The 20654-nt window shown below is 37.0% G+C and overlaps 1 protein-coding gene across 4 annotated transcripts in view; it reads left to right on the forward strand.

Annotated features, from left to right (window-relative positions):
* The window catches only part of LRRC2 (leucine rich repeat containing 2), a 165527-nt gene extending 152878 nt beyond the window's left edge, over positions 1–12649 (forward strand). For all 4 annotated transcript variants that reach the window (XM_072415013.1, XM_072415014.1, XM_072415015.1 and 1 more), the window contains 2 exons: positions 4292–4443; positions 8327–12649. In XM_072415013.1, coding sequence (XP_072271114.1) covers positions 4292–4443; positions 8327–8376 — 202 coding nt within the window. In that variant the 3' untranslated portion in view covers positions 8377–12649. The remainder of the gene's footprint in view (positions 1–4291; positions 4444–8326) is intronic.
* Positions 12650–20654: the final 8005 nt, after the last annotated feature.

The following is a 20654-nucleotide window of genomic DNA, read 5'->3' on the forward strand; positions in this document are numbered from 1 at the left end:
TCTTAAAGTGAATATTTGGGAAGAGAGTTCTCCAAATGGACCATTTAAATATTTATACAGGGTGATCATATCCCCCCTTAACCATCTCTTCTCAAGGGAGAATAGGTTCAGTTCAGCTAATCTTTCCTCATAGCTGAGCTCCTTCATTCTTTTTATTAGTTTAGTTGCCCTTCTCTGCATTCTCTCCAAATCTACAATGTCGTTTTTGTGAACTGGTGCCCAAAACTGGACAACATATTCCAGATGTATTCTGACCAATGCTTTGTACAGGGGCAGGATTATGTCTCCATCTCTGCAGTCTATTCCTCTTTTAATACAAGAAAGTCCTTTTTGTGAACTGGTGCCCAAAACTGGACTGCATATTCCAGATGTGGTCTGACCAATGCTTTGTACAGGGGCAGGATAATGTTCTCCATCTCTGCAGTCTATTCCTCTTTTAATTCAAGAAAGTACTTTACTAGCTTTAGATATTACAGCTTGGCATTGCATACTAATATTAAGGCTATGATCTACCAGAACCCCCAGATCCTTTTCCATTTCTGACTCCCCTAAATGTATTCATTCTGACCAATGCTTTGTACAGGGGCAGGATTATGTCTCCATCTCTGCAGTCTATTCCTCTTTTAATACAAGAAAGAACTTTACTAGCTTTAGATATTGCAGCTTGGCATTGCATGCTGTTATTAGGTCCAGGATCTACCAGAACCCCCAGATCCTTTTCCATTTCCGACTCCCCTAAATGTATTCCCCCTAGACAGTATGAAGCATGCATGTTGTTAGCCCCCAAGTGCATAACTTTACATTTATCAATATTAAATGTCATATGCCACTTGGCTGCCCAACCAAACAGTACATCCAGGTCTGCTTGTAGATTATAGACATTCTGTAAAGACTTCATTCAATTACATAGTTTGGTGTCATCTGCAAACACAGAAATGGTAACCACAAACCCTATATCATTTATAAAAATGTTAAACAGTAAATTTCCCAACACTGAACCCTTGGGTACACCACTAATAACCTTAGATCATTCAGAGTATGAATCAATAATTACAATTCTCTGGATGTGATCTTTACGCTAGTTCTCTATTCATTTACAGATTGACTTTTCTAAACCTATTGACCCTAACTTGCATATTAACCATCTGTGGGGTACTGTGTCAATTGCTTTAGTCCAAGTACACTATATCAGCTGCTTTTCCACTGTCTACCTGTTTACTTACTTCTTCAAAAAAAGAGAAAAAATTTGTTTGACAACTTCGGTCTTTCTTGAAGCCATGCTAACTATCACTTATAATATTATTTTCTAGCAGAAACCCCTCTATGTTGTCACGCACCGAGAGACAGGACCACTAGGTTGTGCTACGGCTTGCAAGGGGTGGTGTGGGCCCTGAGAAGGGCCAAGGCACAGAGTCTAAGCAGTAACCGGGTTTTCTCCAGAGCCTCTGATGGTGAGGATGTTGCGCCACTGGTTACTGCCAGGTTGCGGTCCTTGGGCACACCAAGGTTGGCAAAGCATGGTACCAAAACACAATGCAGAAGGATAGTCAAGGAAAGACAGGGTCAAGGCAGGCAGCAAGCAAGAGAGGTCAGCTATCACCAGGGGTCAACAGCCAGGAATCAAGGAGACAGACTGCAGTGACACAAAGGTCACTGCGGGCACAGGGAACACAGGAGACACTGGAAGCAACAGGAGGTACAGGTGATGCAGGGATATCCACAGACAGAGAGGAACACTGGAACAGCACAGGGAAGTTGCCTGGGAACCAACAGACTGGACAACAAAGGGGTTAACACAGGAGCTGGACACAGGAAACACTGGATTAGGTAACAGGTGAACAGGAACTAGATCACAGAACTAGGGAGCTCGAGCCACTAAAAAGACTTGTTGCACAAAAACAAAGTGCAGTCTGTGAGCCAGCAAAATAGCCAGGGCTGATCGAGAGGCTCTCTTCTGATTAGTCAGCGTATTGGATTGAATTGATAAAGCTTGGAAACAGTGGCACGCCCAGCTTCAGAACTGCAAGCATGCACAGGAGAGGGATGCCTGTGCTTTAGTGGGAAAGAGGTAAGTGTGACATATGTGTTTATCTAACTCGCTAGGACGTTTCCAACTATGGATGTTAAACTAACGGGTCTGTAGTTATCTGGTAATGACTTTGCTCCCTTTTTGAAGATACGAACCACATTGGCCTTACGCCAATCCATCGGTACCATGCCAGTGACTAAAATGTCTCTAAAAATGAGAAATAATGGCTTTAAAATAACCAAGCACAGCTCTTTGAAAACACATAGATGTAATCCCTCAGGGTCTGGTGCTATTGCTATTATGAATTTGGACTTGAGCTCTGCCATTTTCCTTTGTGTACACAGAGCTAAAAAAAAGTGTTTAGTAAATCTGCCTTTTCTTTTTCCCCAGTTACCAACCCAGAGACATCCTTTAAGGATGCATGTTTCATTCGTGCTAGTGTTAAGAAAAAAAGAAAAAAAAACGGATAGGTTCCTAAATAATAAAATGTTTCCTACCGACTGATTCTGACTGATCTGTGTCAGCATACTGTATATTGAGTCTCAAAGAAGAATAATGACTACTAAAAAATAGAAAATGTTGTATACTATTACTATATGTATATCAGAAAGCTTTATTCTAATATCATGTAGTTGCTTGTATCCATAAAACAAATCACATGGTGACAGATGAGGTAGAACACAGATTATGTTTTTCTTGGATTCGCTGTTGTAAATAGCATAATGAAACAAATAATAATGAGACACGTTATAACTGAGCAGCCCAGCTCACACCTTCTGTGTGAATGTGTTGAATATGTATATATGCAAAATTCTGTCAAATGCATGGGGTTCTTGTGATATTTATTGATTTTATAAATATGCTTGCAGTTTCCTGTTATTTAACTAAATTCATAATTTTATGATATAAGTCTTTAAATGTTTTCCAGTGTCTATTCGAGTTTATATATTTGTAATATTCTGAAAAGAATTCTGTAACAAAGCACAGCATACTTACATATAATTTTACTTAAAGTCAGTTTTATGTTAGCTTTTTTAGGGTCTTTTAAAATGTACCATGTGGAAATAAAATTTAAATTTCATTGGTAAACAAAAATGTTATACGAAAAAACAGTGCTTTCAGTCAATATATATTCTGTACACTTTTGGTATGAAAAATGCATCAACTAAAATCTAAATACATAAGTACACAGAACTTCATTTTATAAAATTATATATTTAATGATATCTTACTGATAATGTTCTTTGAATACAACATGTTTTATTATACATCCTTTATTAAACTTTGATTACATTGCTTTACCTTATGTATGATTCTCACACTTATCTCTTCCTCACTAAAGTGCAGATGCCTCTCTCCTGCGCATGCGGGAAGTTCTGACTGTGGGCATGCCTCAGTTTCTGTTCACCTGGTGCTTAATTCAGTGTTTCCTCTGTCCAGCTCCTGCATTAACCCTTTCGTTGTCCAATCTGTTGGATCCCAACCAACTTCCCTGTGCTCTTCCAGTGTTCCTGTCTGTCTGTGTATATCTCTGAGTCACCTGTGCCTCCTGTTGTTCCCAGTGTCTGCTGTGTTCCCTATGTCCGCAGTGGCCCCTGTGTCACTGGTGTCTGTCTCCTGGATCCCTGACAATTGACCCCTGGCATGTGACCTGACCTTTCTTGCTTGCTGCCTGCCTCGACCCCGGCCTTCCTCGACTATCCTTCTGCTTTGTAATTTGGTACCGTGTTTTGCCCACCTTGGTGTGCCCAAGGACCGCAACCTGGCAGAACTATGTAACTAGATTTATTCCATGTTTGCTGGATCACCCAGCTTTACTGACGAAAGTATTTTCTCCAGCCTTGGAGAGCTTTATTAAATCGGGCCCACGGGTAGATAAATAGTGTTTCCACTAAATTATCCTCAATTACACTGGATCCCCTCTGAGGGACAGTTCGTGACATGACTATGAATTTGTTGTTGTGTAATATGTTGCTGCTTTTTTAATACAATATAATTATAAGGATTATTATATTATTGGCGCTTGCCCATCAGTCACATTTAGTACAGCCAGATAGTGTCTGGATGAAGATTGAAAATTGAAAATTCCAACACTTGACATAAGATAGCTAGAACAGAAATATAAAGGTAAGTAATAGCAGCATGAATCGTTAAGTACCCCCTGCTGATTCTAAAAATGAGTTCTAATATATTGAATTAATTCTGGATTGCATAATCCTTACTTTTTAATGAATTTTTACTCATTACAATTTTACATTTCAGGTATGTCAAGATATTAGATAATCCAATTGAAGCATGTGAAAGTTTAGATGAGAACGAGGATGAAAAGGAGAATGAAGAGTACAACAGTCAAGACCGTGAACAATTTGAAAAGGAGTTTATTAAAGCTTACCTTGAGGATCTGAGAGAAAGAGGTACGGTTCATAATATGTTTTTTTCAAGTAACTGCATTCTGTAACATGGTGCTACTTCTACTTAGCTATGGCAATCTAAAGTTTTGAGTGACAGTGTGTGAAGGGATTTAACACCTACTACTTGCCTTTTTATTTCAAATAAAAAAATACCAGAGCAGACCTTCCTAAATGCCAGGGGGAGCAAAACAGCCTTTCCTTCAATATATTTCCACTATCTATATAAATCTTTCTGGTCACAGTATGTACTGTTCATTTATCTACAGCCTAGCACCTGTCATTTAAAAACTGCAGCTCCCTGCTTAGGCAAGGAGATGGCTTTTCCTCACTAAAAGACTATCTTGGGGTATACCTAATCGTCTAACCAACCCATTAATTTAGAATGTGTTTGTATTTAGCATTAGTTTATTTGTCCTCCACCTATATTACAACTGCTTGACCAATCATCACCAGCATGACTATTGTGGAATTTTGGATTACTTTAAAAAAAAAAACTAATATAGCAATTAGATGGATGGATCAACACACTTTAGCTGTTACAGCACTACCTAATCAGCTGCTATGAATAAGGGTACCCCATCCCATTGAAAAATCAGGGAAAGCATATAGTAAGATACAGCGTTTGCGTGGGTGTCGTCCAGGTACTCTGGTGTCCTCCCACATTCCAAATACATGTGTATAGGTTAATTGGCTTCCCTCTAAATTGACCTTGGACTATGTTAATGACATATGACTGAGGTAGGGACATTAGATTGTGAGCTCCTTTGACAGTTACTGACATGACTATGAACTTTGTACAGTGCTGCATAAAATGTCTATTTAAATACTGTGTAGTAATAATCATAACAATCATGTAAAGATCTGACATTTAGATGGATTAGAAGGATGGAGAGAGCCCCTGGAAAAGAATATTTCGAGATGGAAAGGAAATGGAAAAGTCCTACTCTAACAGAGCTGGTCTCTGGGCATCAAAACTCATCACTGTTCCTAATGTTATATATTGTTGAGCTTCTTTTTGAAAAAAATGCACACAAAAATATAGACCCACACACCTTCTACGGAGCAGCGATCAAACGTATTCTGACCACTTCCATACAGAAAACAAGGTTCCTTCTCTATGGTATGGTGACAGGAAACATGCTTTTATACCCAGGCTGAATCTGCTATTTTAAAATGTACTGTTAGACTTTATGCATTTTGTTTTGACGCACCTGAATTATATTTAGCTGCCATAAATAGAAAGTTTTATTAGGCTTTACAGTTAGTCAGTGGTATGCCCCTCTCTGCTATGAATTAAACATATGGATTTAGGAAGAATTATATTTACTATCTTTAATTATGTGTTGTTTCATTTTTATTAGTGATTATACTCTGATTTGTTTACTATGCTGTTACTGACATCTTTTTGACCTGCACATTATAAAGTCTTACCACTGGCTGCTACGGGTTGCTACAGTAATTTTTCCCCTTTCAACTTATTAAACCCTTGCCCCCTTTTCCACATCCCAGACTTGGTCAATGGCAGAGAGATATCCGTAACCTTGACCATCTATTCTTAAAGAGTCTTACGTCCCTAACCCCCATCCTCTCTAAAATCACATCTCCAGATAAAGCTGCCACTCAGTTCAACCACACTCTTTCTCTGGCTCAGGATAAAGTTGCCCCTGCCACCTTCCGCTACCCCTGTCCTGCTAGCCCCTGACCCTGGCACAACAATCACACCAAACAGCTAAAAAACCTGAGCACATGTGGAGGAAATCTGGCCTCAGCGCTGACTACAACACTTAAACACCAAACTCACTGTCACCAAGCTAACTAAACTATTCAACCTCCTCCTTTCTACTGGTATCTAACCCTCCACTTTCAAACATGCCATAATTCTCCCTATCCTGAAGAATCCCCTCCATACCTTCTAGCTACCGTCCCATCCCCCATCTCCCATATGTTTCTAAACTTCCTGAGCATCTTGTCTACAAAAGACTCCCTGACTACCTGAGCACCAACTTTCTCCTTCACCTTCTCCAGTCAGGCTTTCGAGCTGTCAATTTCACTGAAACAGCCCTTACTAAAGTGACCTCATCAGAGCTAAGTCTCAAGGCAACTTTTCTCTCCTCCTTCTCCTTGATCTTTCCTCTGCTTTTGACACCCCCTTCTAATTCAAATCATGCGCTCCATTGGTATCAGTGACACTGCTCTCTCTTGGTTTGCTTCCTATCGGTCTGTCCACTCCTTTCAACTTTCTTTCAATAGTAATCCTCCTCTCCTATCCTCATCCCTGTTGGTGTTCCCCAAGGGTCAGTCCTTGGAGGGGTTCTCTTTTCTCTGTACACCTCCTGTCTCTGTAGTCTCATATCCTCCTTTGGCTTACAGTACAATCTGTATGCTGATGACACTCAAATCTATCTGTCCACCCCTGACTTGTCTTCCTCAGATCTGAATAAGGTTTCATGCTGCCTGTCAGCCATCTCCTCATGGATGTCTAACAGATTTCTGAAACTCAACCTGTATAAAACAGAACCCATCATCTTCACCCCTCATATTCTAATCCCGTGCTTTGCCTTCAAATCCCTCCACAGTTCTTGTCCCACTTACCTTTCTGACCTGGTAAAAAATACTCCACCAGCCGCTCTCTTCACTCCTCCAATGATCTACTACTGACTACCTCACTCATAACCTCATCACACACACGGCTCCAAGACTTTTCTAGAGGTGCCCCATCTCTCTGGAATGGTCTTCCCCATACTATTCGGCTTCCTCCTACTTTCTGCTCATTTAACCTCCCTAGCGGTAACCCCGAGAGTGACTTGTGGTAGAAAAAAATTGCTACACGTGGTAACCTCGAGTCACCGGGGTCCCGCGCCATCCAGCGCTGCGATCTCCGTCTTCTTTCTTCTTCCTGCTTCTGCATCCGATGAGTCACCGGGAGAGTTCCCGGTGATGTCGGTGCGTGTGTACGTCACGGCCAGGCAGGGCGGGAAATTCAAAATCGATTTGTATTGCATTCAATACAAAATAACTGTATTGAATGCAATACATTGGATTTTTATGTGTAAAAGCAATACATTGTTTTCAAGAACATTTTTTTTTACAGTATGTATAATACTATGGGTAAAAAATGTATTTTTTTTTTTTTTAATTATAGATTTTTTAATTTATTCAATTTATTGTTTTTAAATGATTTTGTGTTTCAAACTTTAATATACTCATACTAATATATTATACTGTAAAAAAAAAAAAAAGAAAAGAACCGCTAGGGAGGTTAAAAAAGCACTTAAAACCAATTTCCCAAACTTGCCTACCCATCTTCTTCTGTCATTTGAAACCGTCACTAGTTCCAACATATCTCCCCTTCTATTGTGTGTTACTTCCACCTCCTAGATTGTTAGCTCTTCGGGGCAGAGTCCTCTCCTCCTGTGTCACTGTCTGTAATCATCTGTCATTTGCAACCCCTTAATAAATGTACAGCACTGCGTAATATATGTTGGTGCTATAAAAATTCTGTTAATTATTAATTAAAATATTATTAAAACATAATTAGAATACAGCAGGGAAATTCTAAAAAGAAATGTAAAAAATTCTCCATCATTTACCAATAACTGATATATATGATTTATTGTGTTGTTTCTTCAAGACAAAGAAAACCTGTGGGAATGCAAGTAAATAGTTCATTCTGTTCATGGTGATATAGTGCCAAATCATGTAAATCCTATGTAGGCTACACAGTGAATTCAGGTTTTTTTTATTATTGTAGAACTTAAATACTGTTTTATATATTTTTGCTGCAATTGCTGATTGATTGAGGGATAAGTGTTTATTTCTAAATCTATAACTGTTAAGAAATTACATTACATATTGCATAATATTGCTTTTTTCATGTCTCTTTTAGATGTTACTCCTACTTATACAAAAAAAGTGTCACTGAGCTTGCAGATATAGGTGTAAAGAAATGACAAATAAGAACACGATTTACCTTCTCTTCACCTAAAAGCGCTAACCTATGGATGACAGCTTCTCCAGAAAGGACAATTAGAAGCAATGAAATAATATGAAAATGTTTGTTTTGTAAATACCTGTTTACAAAATGTTTCAGCTATAGAGTGCAAACAAAAGGCAACAATAATATACCTTTTTAAAAAATCTGATACATTGGGCCTGGAAAACATACACTTTCATCAGTGATCAAGCAAAACTGGAATGGATTGCTTAAAATTTATTTGCTATTTGTTAGCAAATGTTTTCAATTCTGGACCAGATCCATTCCAGGTTTGCTGGATCACTCAGCCTCACTCATTAAAGTGTATTTTCTACAGCCTTGGGGAGCTTTAATAAATCAGGCCCATTGTTCTAAATGTAAAACTTCTACAAAAAGTTCTAAAAGATTATACTTTTTAATTTTATAGTATTTATAATTATAGATATAAACAGTATACAACTATTTAACCTGTCTATACAAGACAACCTGTAAGAACATTTCCTGGTTTTACCAGATCAAACAAAGCAAAGCCTGTGATGGAACTGCTTAGATCAGTGTTTCTCTGCCTTTTTAACATGGAGTGACCCCTTGAAATAGCTTTCAGGTCTTCGGGGAACCCATGCTTTAATTACTGTATCCACAGCTCATAGTATCTTAAAGTGATGGTCAGTTGGAAGAATGTCTCTTACATTGTGGTCCATTGAGAATCCTACCATCCTTACAGATAAGCAAAAACATCATTGATATCTGTTAAACAGACCTGAGAATCACAATCTGCTCATTGCTTAAGGAATCCCTAGCAACCTCTGGAAGAACCGTAGTTGAGAAACCCTGGCCTAAAGTCTAAAAGCTTAACCCCAGATTTACCTTAGTTGTACACCTTAGCTCATCTGCTGTACTGAAATTGCTTACTCTATTTCACTGCACACAGTCACCCTCTCATACTTTGCATTACAAGCTAAGTAAGTCAGACAGTCCTTGCCACATTTCTGTCTGATGGACATCTAGCATCATTTAATTCTTCTCTCCCCAATCACAAAGGTTGGGCATTGCCACAGCTTTTTGTTTATAGTAGCTATGTACAGCATCTTTCCAGCCCCTCCCACCAGTCATGAGCTGCTTGCATTACAAAGATTCAAGGGTGGCCATACACTGGTTGTTGGGTACCATAACCCCTGTGCACCCATTGACTAGCTGGATTGAGTGCACTCTGTCACCTCAATCCAACCCGAGACAAACAATTATGATCATATCTGGCAAAAATGTAGTATGTTTACAGCAGTCTCCTGATGTGTAGGGATCAATAAACATCTGAGCCAGAAAGAACTGGCCACTTTTGAAAGAAGCTCAACTACAAGGGAAATAAACATATCCCAGATTAAAAATCTATAGACATAGTTGATCCAGAGGGAAGCAAATACCCCTTATAAAGCTTGGTTAAAGTTCCACCAACAGGGTAAAAAAAATTTCTCCCTGATCCTGTGGGGCAATCAGATGTTCCTCGGATTAACTGTTTGCTTCCCAATTATCCTCCCATCTCTGAAGAACTGAACAGCACTGTGTGTACCGCGCTTATATGTGCAATCTCACTAGGAATGATGATGATTAAGAAAAACTATTTCCAGGGACAAACAATTACCAGATGTACACAGCTTAATGTTCATTAATGCTCTAATGTTTACTTGAAAAACAAGCAGGTCCAGGGAATCTGTGCTGTTATTGTGAATGGTGAGGAGAATTCTGATTTACTGTTGGGAAGAACTCCCAACTGACTTACATTAGTAAGGGGGTTGTAAAGCAGAGTGGTGTTCGATAAGGCAAGCATTTTATTGATATATCAAACTTTGACCAGTGTACGGCCACTGGATCTAATATCCAATATATTAACAGAATACACTTTAGCTATAACAGATTTCAGATTCTTGCAACAATCATTTTCTGTCAGTGTCCCTTTAACTGTAAAAAGTATTTAGATCTGTATGCTGGCCATACACAAAACATGTTGTGGCAGTTTTATCCAGGTTAAATAGCAAATCACCAACAAATGAAAAATAAAAAAATGTGTATCTCTCTGCCAGGAATAATTCTTCTATATATAATTTATTTTTACTTGCCCAGACTAGAATAGTGTAACAATTTAAAAAATATAATATAAAATGACAGATGGGGAAATGTGCTATGGTGCATCTTTTCTTTTGCAACCTATAGGCACATAAATCATGTGCAAAATGGGAAATCTATCTATAGTTCTAATTAAAAATCATTTTCATTTCGCTCAAACCATACATTAAAAACATATTACTATTTCAATGTTTTACTGTTATTTTATTGTATTATTTCCTATTGCTGTGCTTAAATGCAAGCTGTAAAAATATAAATATAGGAGCTGACATTTTGAGATGGATTTTAGGACAGAAAGCCTGTGGTCTGCATTCCTTTTTTTTTTTTTTTTTGCTTCATTACTTATAAAGTGATTCACAAGGAGTACGAAGTTGGTAAAGTTGGTACAATCTCTTGACCTACTTACTTGTGCGTTGTCAACACGCTAAAAAAGTAAAGAAAGAATAGGGTGACTGGTAGAATTACACAAACTCTGTTTACAAAAAAAAAAAATCCTAACACAGTAATAAAGTGCATACACCTCTATCTGGATCTTTTTTTTTTCTTTAGTGAGTTAAAGCTTGAGACTAAGCCCCACCACACTGATAAAAGAAAGCTTGTCCAGGTAGAAGGAATACAGTACTGTAGCTCAGGGAAGGTACAACCAAAGTGTAGAATCTATGGAGCCAATGGTGTTTACTAGAGCTCCCTGTTGTGGATGACTACCAGATTGTGGTACACAAGAAAACGCCTGTTATAGTGCAATATACCAGAATCCAGCAACAAGCCAAATGAAAAAGGCATGGTCAGAATCAGGAAGTAGTCAGGTAGATACATAAAAATGAAGATCAGAGCAACACAGATTGAACAGAAAGGGTCACAGGAGACAATTTGAGTAGAAGGATATAGAAGATTAGAGTAGAGAAAAGTGCCACTGTGTGCTTAAGTGCCCTAGCCAAGAAGGTGAGTCACCTCTTGACTGACTGCAGTATCCAGCACTGTTAGAGGTGAAACTTGGTGCTGGATTGTAAGTATGGTAAAAGTAACAGAAATAAGCAGAAGGCAAAAAATACAAAATTATTAGTATACAAAATATTTTAGGGTTTGAGAGGCTGCTAGGTGCCTGCACTTTATACCTGCAGCATTTTTTTAAATATCTTACACTGATGAAATATAATGCACCAAGTGACTTATTACATTTATTTTTCCTAAAAACTGAAACATTTTTTCTTAATCTTTTCTTTAATTTCACAATTTTACAATATGTGGAACTATACCTAAACATTTTTTGGGGAATCTGAGTTTGCAGAAAATTTCTGACAGATGTTCTTAACCATGCACCACTCTTGGGTGTCATTCTAACTTTATTAAACATTGAGTATCATAGGGTCGCAAATGCTCGTGTGAGCCATTTCATTCAATTCTCAGGCATATGCATATGAAATGCAGCAATCTGAAGGCTCAACTTGAGGAAGCTAAGGTTGCTAGCACTGCGGTGGGCAGTTGTCATGTCAGGAGAATCTGATAGAATCAGATATGTGCTTGTCACATACTCTGCAATTCTTTCAGGAGAAATATCCATGGTTAGCCAGAACTACGGTTCTGCTTACTAATCATGCAGATACCCTTCAAAAAGATAGGAATAACAAAGCTAATGGTTCATGGAAATATATAGTCATCTATTGTCATAAAAAGAAAAGTTAATGTGTGCATGCGAAACATGGATTATATAACACAGAAAAAGTACCCTAAGTACTTTTAGTAGCAAAATTCTGGACTATTTTGAAATATTTTTTGTCAAAAGTTACCAGGCATGATTTGGGATGACTTTATTCAGGAAGGTCATTTTGATAGAATTGAAATCAGATACTTAGAATGCATCATAAGCAGAAACTGAAAGGACTGACTCAACAATTTGCACAAGTCAAGCATAACGAACAAGATACCAGTACAGCTGTCCATCACTTTTTGCTTAGTGTTTATCGCTGGAATGTTCTAGAAAATAATGTCAAGTATTTTTGGAAGACAGGCCGGTCATGTATAAGTCTTCTAAATTATAACAATTTATGTAAAAAAGTGTTTATAATTTGTATCTGTATTCTAGAAAATGGTAATAAAACGTTTCTATATGGGTAATTTACATTAGTGAATGGCATGTGCAGTAGGACACCTCACATGATTTAGTAAAAAAAAAAATTATTACGTATGCCCTTTGGGGGCACAAAATCTAATCAGTTAAAACTGTACCACTCATATCATATCAAATTCATAAAATAACCATAAAATTATGCATTTAAGCTTATTAAGAAGATTAGGTACAATTAATTGAGCTTCCTGCATCTATAACAGACGTGCTTTTCATGCATAATACTGCAATACACAGCAACGCACAGCCACTTGTTGCGGCTGTCCTTTGTGACACTGACATGGAATGGGGCAGTGCACAAAACAGACAGAAATGCAAGCAGCAATGCATTGTGGTAACCCAGTGCACTTCATTGCATAAAGTGACAATGTCAGACATTGCTTTCTACGTATTGCTTTTTATAGTAATATGTTGGGGCTTTATAAACCCTGTTGATTAATAATATTATTAATAATAGGTGAAAAATGACAATTGGGACGTTCTCCCGCTCTGTCTGGTAAAACACTACCAGCAGGATAGGAAGTAGGGGAAGATCTCTCTAATGAAGTTCAAGATATTAGTGAAAAATGACAGGGGTTCTAACCATTCCCAATTCTAACCAAAACTAAGAAAAAAAGTTTTGGCTGGATAAAGGCTTGGATGGATGCCACCTGGCCACGTTCTTTACCTATCTTCATTTTTGAGTAGACAGAACTGTTGTTGGCAAGCAAAAGCATACCTCTTTGCATTTGTTCATGGAAATATATTTCAATTATATTAAATCAATTTATGAATAATATTGGTATAAACGGATGATCGCATTGTATTACATTTTCATTTTTATGTTTTAGTATCTCACGGATATATATAAGTTTAATCACATGCACAAAGTGCTGTTTATTTTCAGTCTTTTCAAAAGTCATTACCTTTTGTATGTTTACTCTTTTTTAAATAAAACAAAAGGTTTGTGCAAAAATTGTTAATGTGCAGATTGGGACAGAAATGCAGAAATCAATTTTCCTTTCTGAATTCATGTTGCCAACAATTACACAAACATCCATTGAGTTGGAACATGTCCTTAAGATATAAATCTATTAGAATATACAGTGCACTGGAAAACAAAGCATTCATCAAACAGAAAATGAAAACATTTACTATTAGGTAGAATTGCAGCAGAAATTATAAATGCCCTCTACATCAATATAAAACATTGCCCTCGATTACTTCTCATATAAGGTTCTTATACTGCCTAAAAAATACATTAATTGATATATTAATGAATAAAAAGTCTAATAGGTTTGTGTGTTTAACATTTACCTGGAGTGTAACTTTAAATAAGGGCCATTTAGTTGCATGTGTTTTACCTATAAAATACTCCCTTTTGTTTACATCCAAAAGGCCTGGGACAGTTGTTGGGTAGCACCATTTTGAATGTGATTTCAAAAACCCGAGCAGGCTGTCTCTCAAATTACACTCTATAGTATACACCTTCACTCCTTCCCTGGTGATCACATAAATGTTATGTAAGGAAGTAAAGTAAGCAAGATAAAATCTTGACCAGCACAAAGAGTATTTACCTACATTCAAAAATGAGGCTTTGCTAGGAATAGTTCATTAGTTAAATTTTTAGAGGCATATGTCAAGTTGAAAGAACTCAAATTTTCTGTGGAATTTTGCAAGTTCTCTCTTTAAGGTCTCTTTAGATGAAAAATGTCATAATAAAGTGTTTCAGTTTTCTGTGTAGGTCTTCAGACACAGAGAGAGCAATCAAACACACAAAATTAGATGCATCATGGCTGAGGATAGATAGGTACATGATTCTGTCAGTAATTTACTTGATGATTTGCTTTTTCAGTGCTCACTGCCTCAATGTAACAATCAATTGGTGCATGTCTAAATATGTCATTTTGCTGGTGACACATTCCCTTTAAAGTTATAAAATATAAAAAGTTGAATTAAAAATATGTATATACTAGTAAAGAAACAAAGGTACAAAAAACATAGTCACATCTTTAACCTAATGTATAATAATGTGTTGATGATTTTACTCCTAGAATAGAATATTCTGCTAAACTTCTTCCCTCTACATGGAAAAATAAGGTTTTATTTTCTTTAACAAAATGTATGTGGATTATTTTTGGTATGATTTTAAAATTTAGTTTTGTACATAAAATAATAAAGAACACGAAAAAAGTTTGTGTATATATTTTCTTTATTTACCTTTGCATGGTAAATTCTGAAATACTGAATAAAGATTATTCATTTTACACTAGCAGGCTGTTTTGACACTCTTCATCAAGCTGGGATATTAAAATGCTGTGAATTGCTTAAATATCCTAGGATGCTGACAGACCTGCATAACAGGAGAATAAATTAAATTATGGTTCCTGCTAGACTCTGGACCCGGAGGGGTACTGTTCGTGGCTCTATGTCACAGGGTTGTTCATCTGTATAGAGTGGGGTTTTTCCATTCTTCCCAATTCATATTTTCTTGATGGGTGCAATTTCTATTGTTTGGTCCTGCTAATCCTGTTGCATGGTATTTAAACTTCTCCACAAATTAATTCAAATCCTTTTTGCTCTCAGGTATAGTCAAAGATAGTTCCAGCTTCTGGTGCAGAAATCTGTGAGCCTCCAATATTATCATTTATTATGCACTGAAATTATACAACTACTCTTTGTGCCTCTTTAGTATAAAACTCCTGATGAAGCAGACCAGCTCTACGAAATGTGTCTAGAAAATATTTAAGTTTCCCTAATCAGGATACAAGTTGGTGATAAATGTCACTATAGCAGAGTAGCAGTGCTTTGCTAGTAACAAGTTAAAATTGGTCCTCTTGATTGATGTCTAGTGACACACATTTATGTTTTTATATGCAATAGGAATGTCTTAATATGTGAAATAAATGTGTTTTTTTTTAAATATATGATGTTTTGTTAACCTACAGTACCTTTAAAGTCCCGCTTGTCTCATAATCCCTGGACTCTATATTTAGAGATTAGGAATATTTATTGAACCCAGGTCCGATTTTATGATGTGGTACCTTGACATAATACTCTTTCCATTAGGTGTCCATTCAAATGTCTAAATAGGAGAATAAATTAAATACACAGCTAAATGACCAAGAAGAGAGAAATAACTTTTTTTTCCCAAAAGATATGGACCCTCATGATTTTTTAAATGGACAGAAGCAGTCAACAAGTCAGCAGCTACAAAGCATCCAAGAAATGCCCTTAAATGCTAACAGTTTTGAACAACAAAAACAAAATAGAATAAATTCAGTTTATATATTTTAAAACAAAATATATGACCACTGCATAAAATATTTCTTTTACAGAGCCAAACAATAGTGTTATACTTACTGAATGACACCCCACTCTCATTTGTATCGATTACCTGTGAGTATAAGTATTATATTTGGTGGATACTGGGACTTTTTGGTGGAGGCTGTGCTACAAACTATTAATAGGAATTATGTTAAGCATTTAGGACAAATAGTCATCCATGAAACCAGAAAATACCATCCCAGTTCAGGCACAAGAATTTTGACTGATTTAAAAAAGGATTGAGAATCTTTACAAATTTGAATGTGAAATATTTACCTAAGTTATCAAGTAGGACATAACATTTCTGGTTTGTTAAAGAATGCAAATTAAATAAATAGATAGTAGTTTGTTTTTCATGTGATTGGGTAATTGCAATTATTATTCACAGTTTATTGAGTGATATTCTCAACTCCTGAAGTAAATTAGTCCCATTATATGAGTTATTTGGTTTCAAAAGTCAAAGCAATAACAGATTTTAGGAGAAAGAAATATTACAGTGCAGTGAGGACCTAGAAGTGTTACTTGAATATTATTTCATTACAATCAGCTTGGTAATTCCTATGTACTTTTCTGTCTTGAATACAGAGATGTTGTAAACTGCCATTGCTGAACGCACTGTAAAGGTTACTGATATAAAGCTTATATTTTGGTGTTTGTAATGTCAGTCATACACATGAAATAAGCATGCGGATCTGCGTCCACTTGTGTGACCTGATCCACTGAGCTGTATTCCCACTCTAGGTTAGTGATCAGAAATAGATTAAAGGCAGAGGATCAGAACACCAACCAAGAAGCTGTAAATTTTAGAACCAGGTCACAAAAGGCAGCATACATAATCTCTTAGTGAAATGAGCACTTTAAACACTATATTGAAAATAATATGTAAACATACTCACTAAAATCCCACAAGGTTTAATGTAATTTCAAAAGTAAATTTTGCTCATTTAAAATCTAGGTCCTAGGTTCTAGGGTGAAAAAACTCAGTCCCTGTCTCTAAAATGTGCTTCTGCCCTGTCACTCTGTCACACAGGTTTGTCATAATCAGGAAATTGCCTGCAGCCATTAATAAAATGTGTATGATGCACAGTGCTTCAGCAAAATGTTGTTATTTAGTTAGGCTGTATCTTAAAAAATAATGTAAGAGAAAATTCAAAAGAAAAAATACCCCTGGGAGAAAGAAGCAGGAAAAATAAATCCAAATTCAAAATATTGAATACATTTCATGAACAACTTGATGTCCAAATCACATGGGAGCCTTTGGTCAAAAAATTAAAATATGATTACAGAAACTTTGTAATAAAAAGTGTTAAAGTGAAACTGATGCATAAGGCACACATGCCATAATGTACACATGCCAGATGTTTGTCACCCAAGACAAAAGAATTGTGATTATCCCAGGCAAAAATCTAGCATGTGTACAGCATTTCCTCAACATCAAATCAAGGATTACTACTATGAACTTCCTTTGGAAAAAAATGCAACAGGGTGCCTGAAGTCAGGGAGCCAGAAGTGAATAATGCTGAGTGTACAGCATTTGTTTCTTCTCCTGTCATGTCATGTCCTGGAAACGATAAGTAAAAATTGTTTCCAGCAACAAAAATCTAACCTGTTCAAAGTTTAAATATCAAAGATTTAGCAAACTTTTAACTGAAACAGCTGAATCATCATGAAAGATCCTTTCCAACGACAATTATTGCATGTGTGTACCCAGCCTTAGTCAAGAAAAGATCATGGACATAATCCAGCAACAAAAAAAGTCTGTGGAGTACCTGCCCAGAGATAACAGGATTTAGGTTAGATCAAAATAAGAATGCCAGTATACACACTTATCCGGAACAAAACAATCTGACCTCCATTACTGCTACCAACACAGACTGCAAATTCTCTCCTAAGTATACTAACAACAAAAGAAGAATAAATAATAAGTGGAAAGTATTCTATATACCTTCATAACTGTGTTTGAAAAAAAGTTTTTATTACAAAAACAAATCCACACAAAACATTTAATGTTATTTTTATAGAAATTTACAAAGAAACCGACCATGACTGTTTATATACTCAATAGGCCCGATTCATCAATGAAATGCCCGTACGCTCGACACGCATAGGTACGTGCCGGTCAGCAACCTCTATTAACCTGAGTCGGGCCCGAGTTCTAGTGAACTCGCCTGCCGGTTTCCTGCAAAGAACTGGAATTAGCCAATTAAGGCGATAATTTTCAGCTGCGCGCAAAAGGAGATGTTAACCTCAATGATGGTGATAGAAATTGATTAGCGCACACCTGCGCCCTGTTTTGTGCGCATCTCCAGTCCATTTTACAGGTCAGTTTGAATCTTTAATGCTAGATTTTTTTTTTTTGTAAGTGTTACTTTTTTATGTTACATCCTACTCAATCTCAAACTTGCGTTACATTTGTTGCACTTCTTGTTACTTTTTCTTTTGGTTGCAACACTGCAAACTAATTTCTATCAAGCTGGATAAGCTGGATATATACTAAGTGGCACTTTCAAATATGTCATCACACAATAGTATGAGTGTAAAAAAATATGTGAACAAACATTTGTGACCTGATAAAAATTTTGTTCTAGTTTGACTAGAGAAATCAAATATAGTAAATGATTATAGTCAAACATGTTATAATACATGTATTAAGGAACATTTAGTGATTTCATTTGTGTGTGTATGTCAAAATACATTTAAATGTATACAAATACATATGCATTTTAATTAGTACTATTTTAACTGGACTGGTTTGTGTGTGTGTGTGTGTGTGAGGGGGGTAAGTTTGCTTGGATGGTATGCATTGATGTGATTTTTTGTAATCCTCATGATTGTTAGTTTCATCTGTTGCTGCAATTTTTTTCCACAAGTATTGAGTACAAATGTCTGCATGGTTTCCACACCAAACTCCAACTTGACCCCCCTTGTCGCCTTTGTCCCATATTGGTATTTGAATGTATTATGTACATATTCCTTTTCTGAATAAATTTTCATGATTTTTTATTTCAATATTTTTATTAAAGTTTTCACAGGACAAAATAATATAGACATATATCAGTAGTGGTAAGACAAAATGCAAAGACGCAATATCGAGTATATACGTACATTTAAATCAAAAATCAGTGCGGGCAATGCCTAAACAAAATTGTCCGCCCCATCCCGGCACAAATTAATAAAACAACATCTTAACCGCAGATACAAAAGTGTCCAGGAAAACAAAGAGCATTATTAAACTAGGAATGAGAATTGCAAACCCATAGCTCGCGTCTTAACCATACAACCAGAAAAATGACAGATAAACATAAAGAAAAGGAAAAAAGGGAAAAGAAGGAAATAAAAAAAGAAGAAAGAGGAGAATAGACACTACAAGGGAGGGGAAAGGGAAGGTCGATGAAGTTTGATAGACCAACATGACCAAAGTATCGTAGTCAAAAATAATTTCCCCTAAATCAATGGTTATGTACTATTGAAAGAGACCCAAGGCTCCCATATATCGTCAAATTTGTCTAAAGAATTCTTTAGGGTATGAGTAAGTCTATCATTCACCATAATCCACTTCAGTTTGGTAACAATCGGGTCTAGAGAGATCATGGGTGACTTCAAAGTTTTGGCCAATGAAATTCTGCCAGCCAGTAAGATCAGTCTAATCAGTTTCTTCGTTGGTCTAGGAAGGGGTAACTCCATTTTGTTGAACAGGGCCGCCTCTACGGTACTACTAATCTCCTGTTGTATAATTCTGGAGACCAGTCTAAATACCTCGTCCCAAAATGACCTAGCAATTGGACAAGACCACCAGATATGCAACATCGAGCCCCTATGACCACAGCCTCGGAAACATAGTGGAGAGACTGATGGGAACATTTTTGCTAGTGTAGCTGGGGTGAGATACCATCTAAGTCCCATTTTATAATTGGCTTCCACCACCGCGGAGTTCAGGGGGACCTTGGAAAGGAAGTATGCCATTTCCCACCACTCTTCCAATTCCCATGTGGTACCCAGTTCGGATTCCCAGTCTGTCATATATTGCAGTTTACTGTCCGGGGCAGCTAGGGCCGAGTAAATAACAGAAATTTGCCCTTTGGAGGAGGCTAAGGAAGAGCATGTGCTTTTGAATGGGGAAGAGCGCATGGGTCTTGGGGCCTCTCTAGTTAACGTGTTGATATAAGAAGTCAATTGTCTATATCGGAAATGTTCCGTTGGAGGGATTTCAAATTTAATGGAAAGATATTCCCATGTGAACACTGCCCGAACATCTATCAAGTCCTTCACCCGCCTAAAGCCTTTAGAGATCCACCAATTGAAATTCACTGGACATAGTCCTGGCCGAAAGTCCAGGTTATTCCAAAGTGGGGTTAAAAGTTTATGGTGAGAAGATAATTTCGGATGATTGCTAAATTTGTCCCATAACTGAATGGAATGAGCCAGAGCTGGGCATTTGACCGATCCTCTTGTACTTTTTCTGCGCCACATAAGAGATTCTATAGAGCCCAGAAAACCGTTGTGGTTCTTAATCTCAACCCATTGAGGTCTAGCCCCATGCAATGTACTTAGTGAAACTTGTGCCACTTGCGCTGCTACATAGTAGTATTTCAGGTGTGGAGCTCCCAACCCCCCCATGCGCTTAGGGGCAAGTAGCGTGTCTTTACGAATTCTGGCCCTCTTCCCTGCCCAGATAAACTGCATTATTCT

Source organism: Pyxicephalus adspersus, chromosome 6, assembly GCF_032062135.1.
Source record: "Pyxicephalus adspersus chromosome 6, UCB_Pads_2.0, whole genome shotgun sequence".
In the NCBI taxonomy this organism is placed as follows: Eukaryota; Metazoa; Chordata; class Amphibia; order Anura; family Pyxicephalidae; genus Pyxicephalus; species Pyxicephalus adspersus.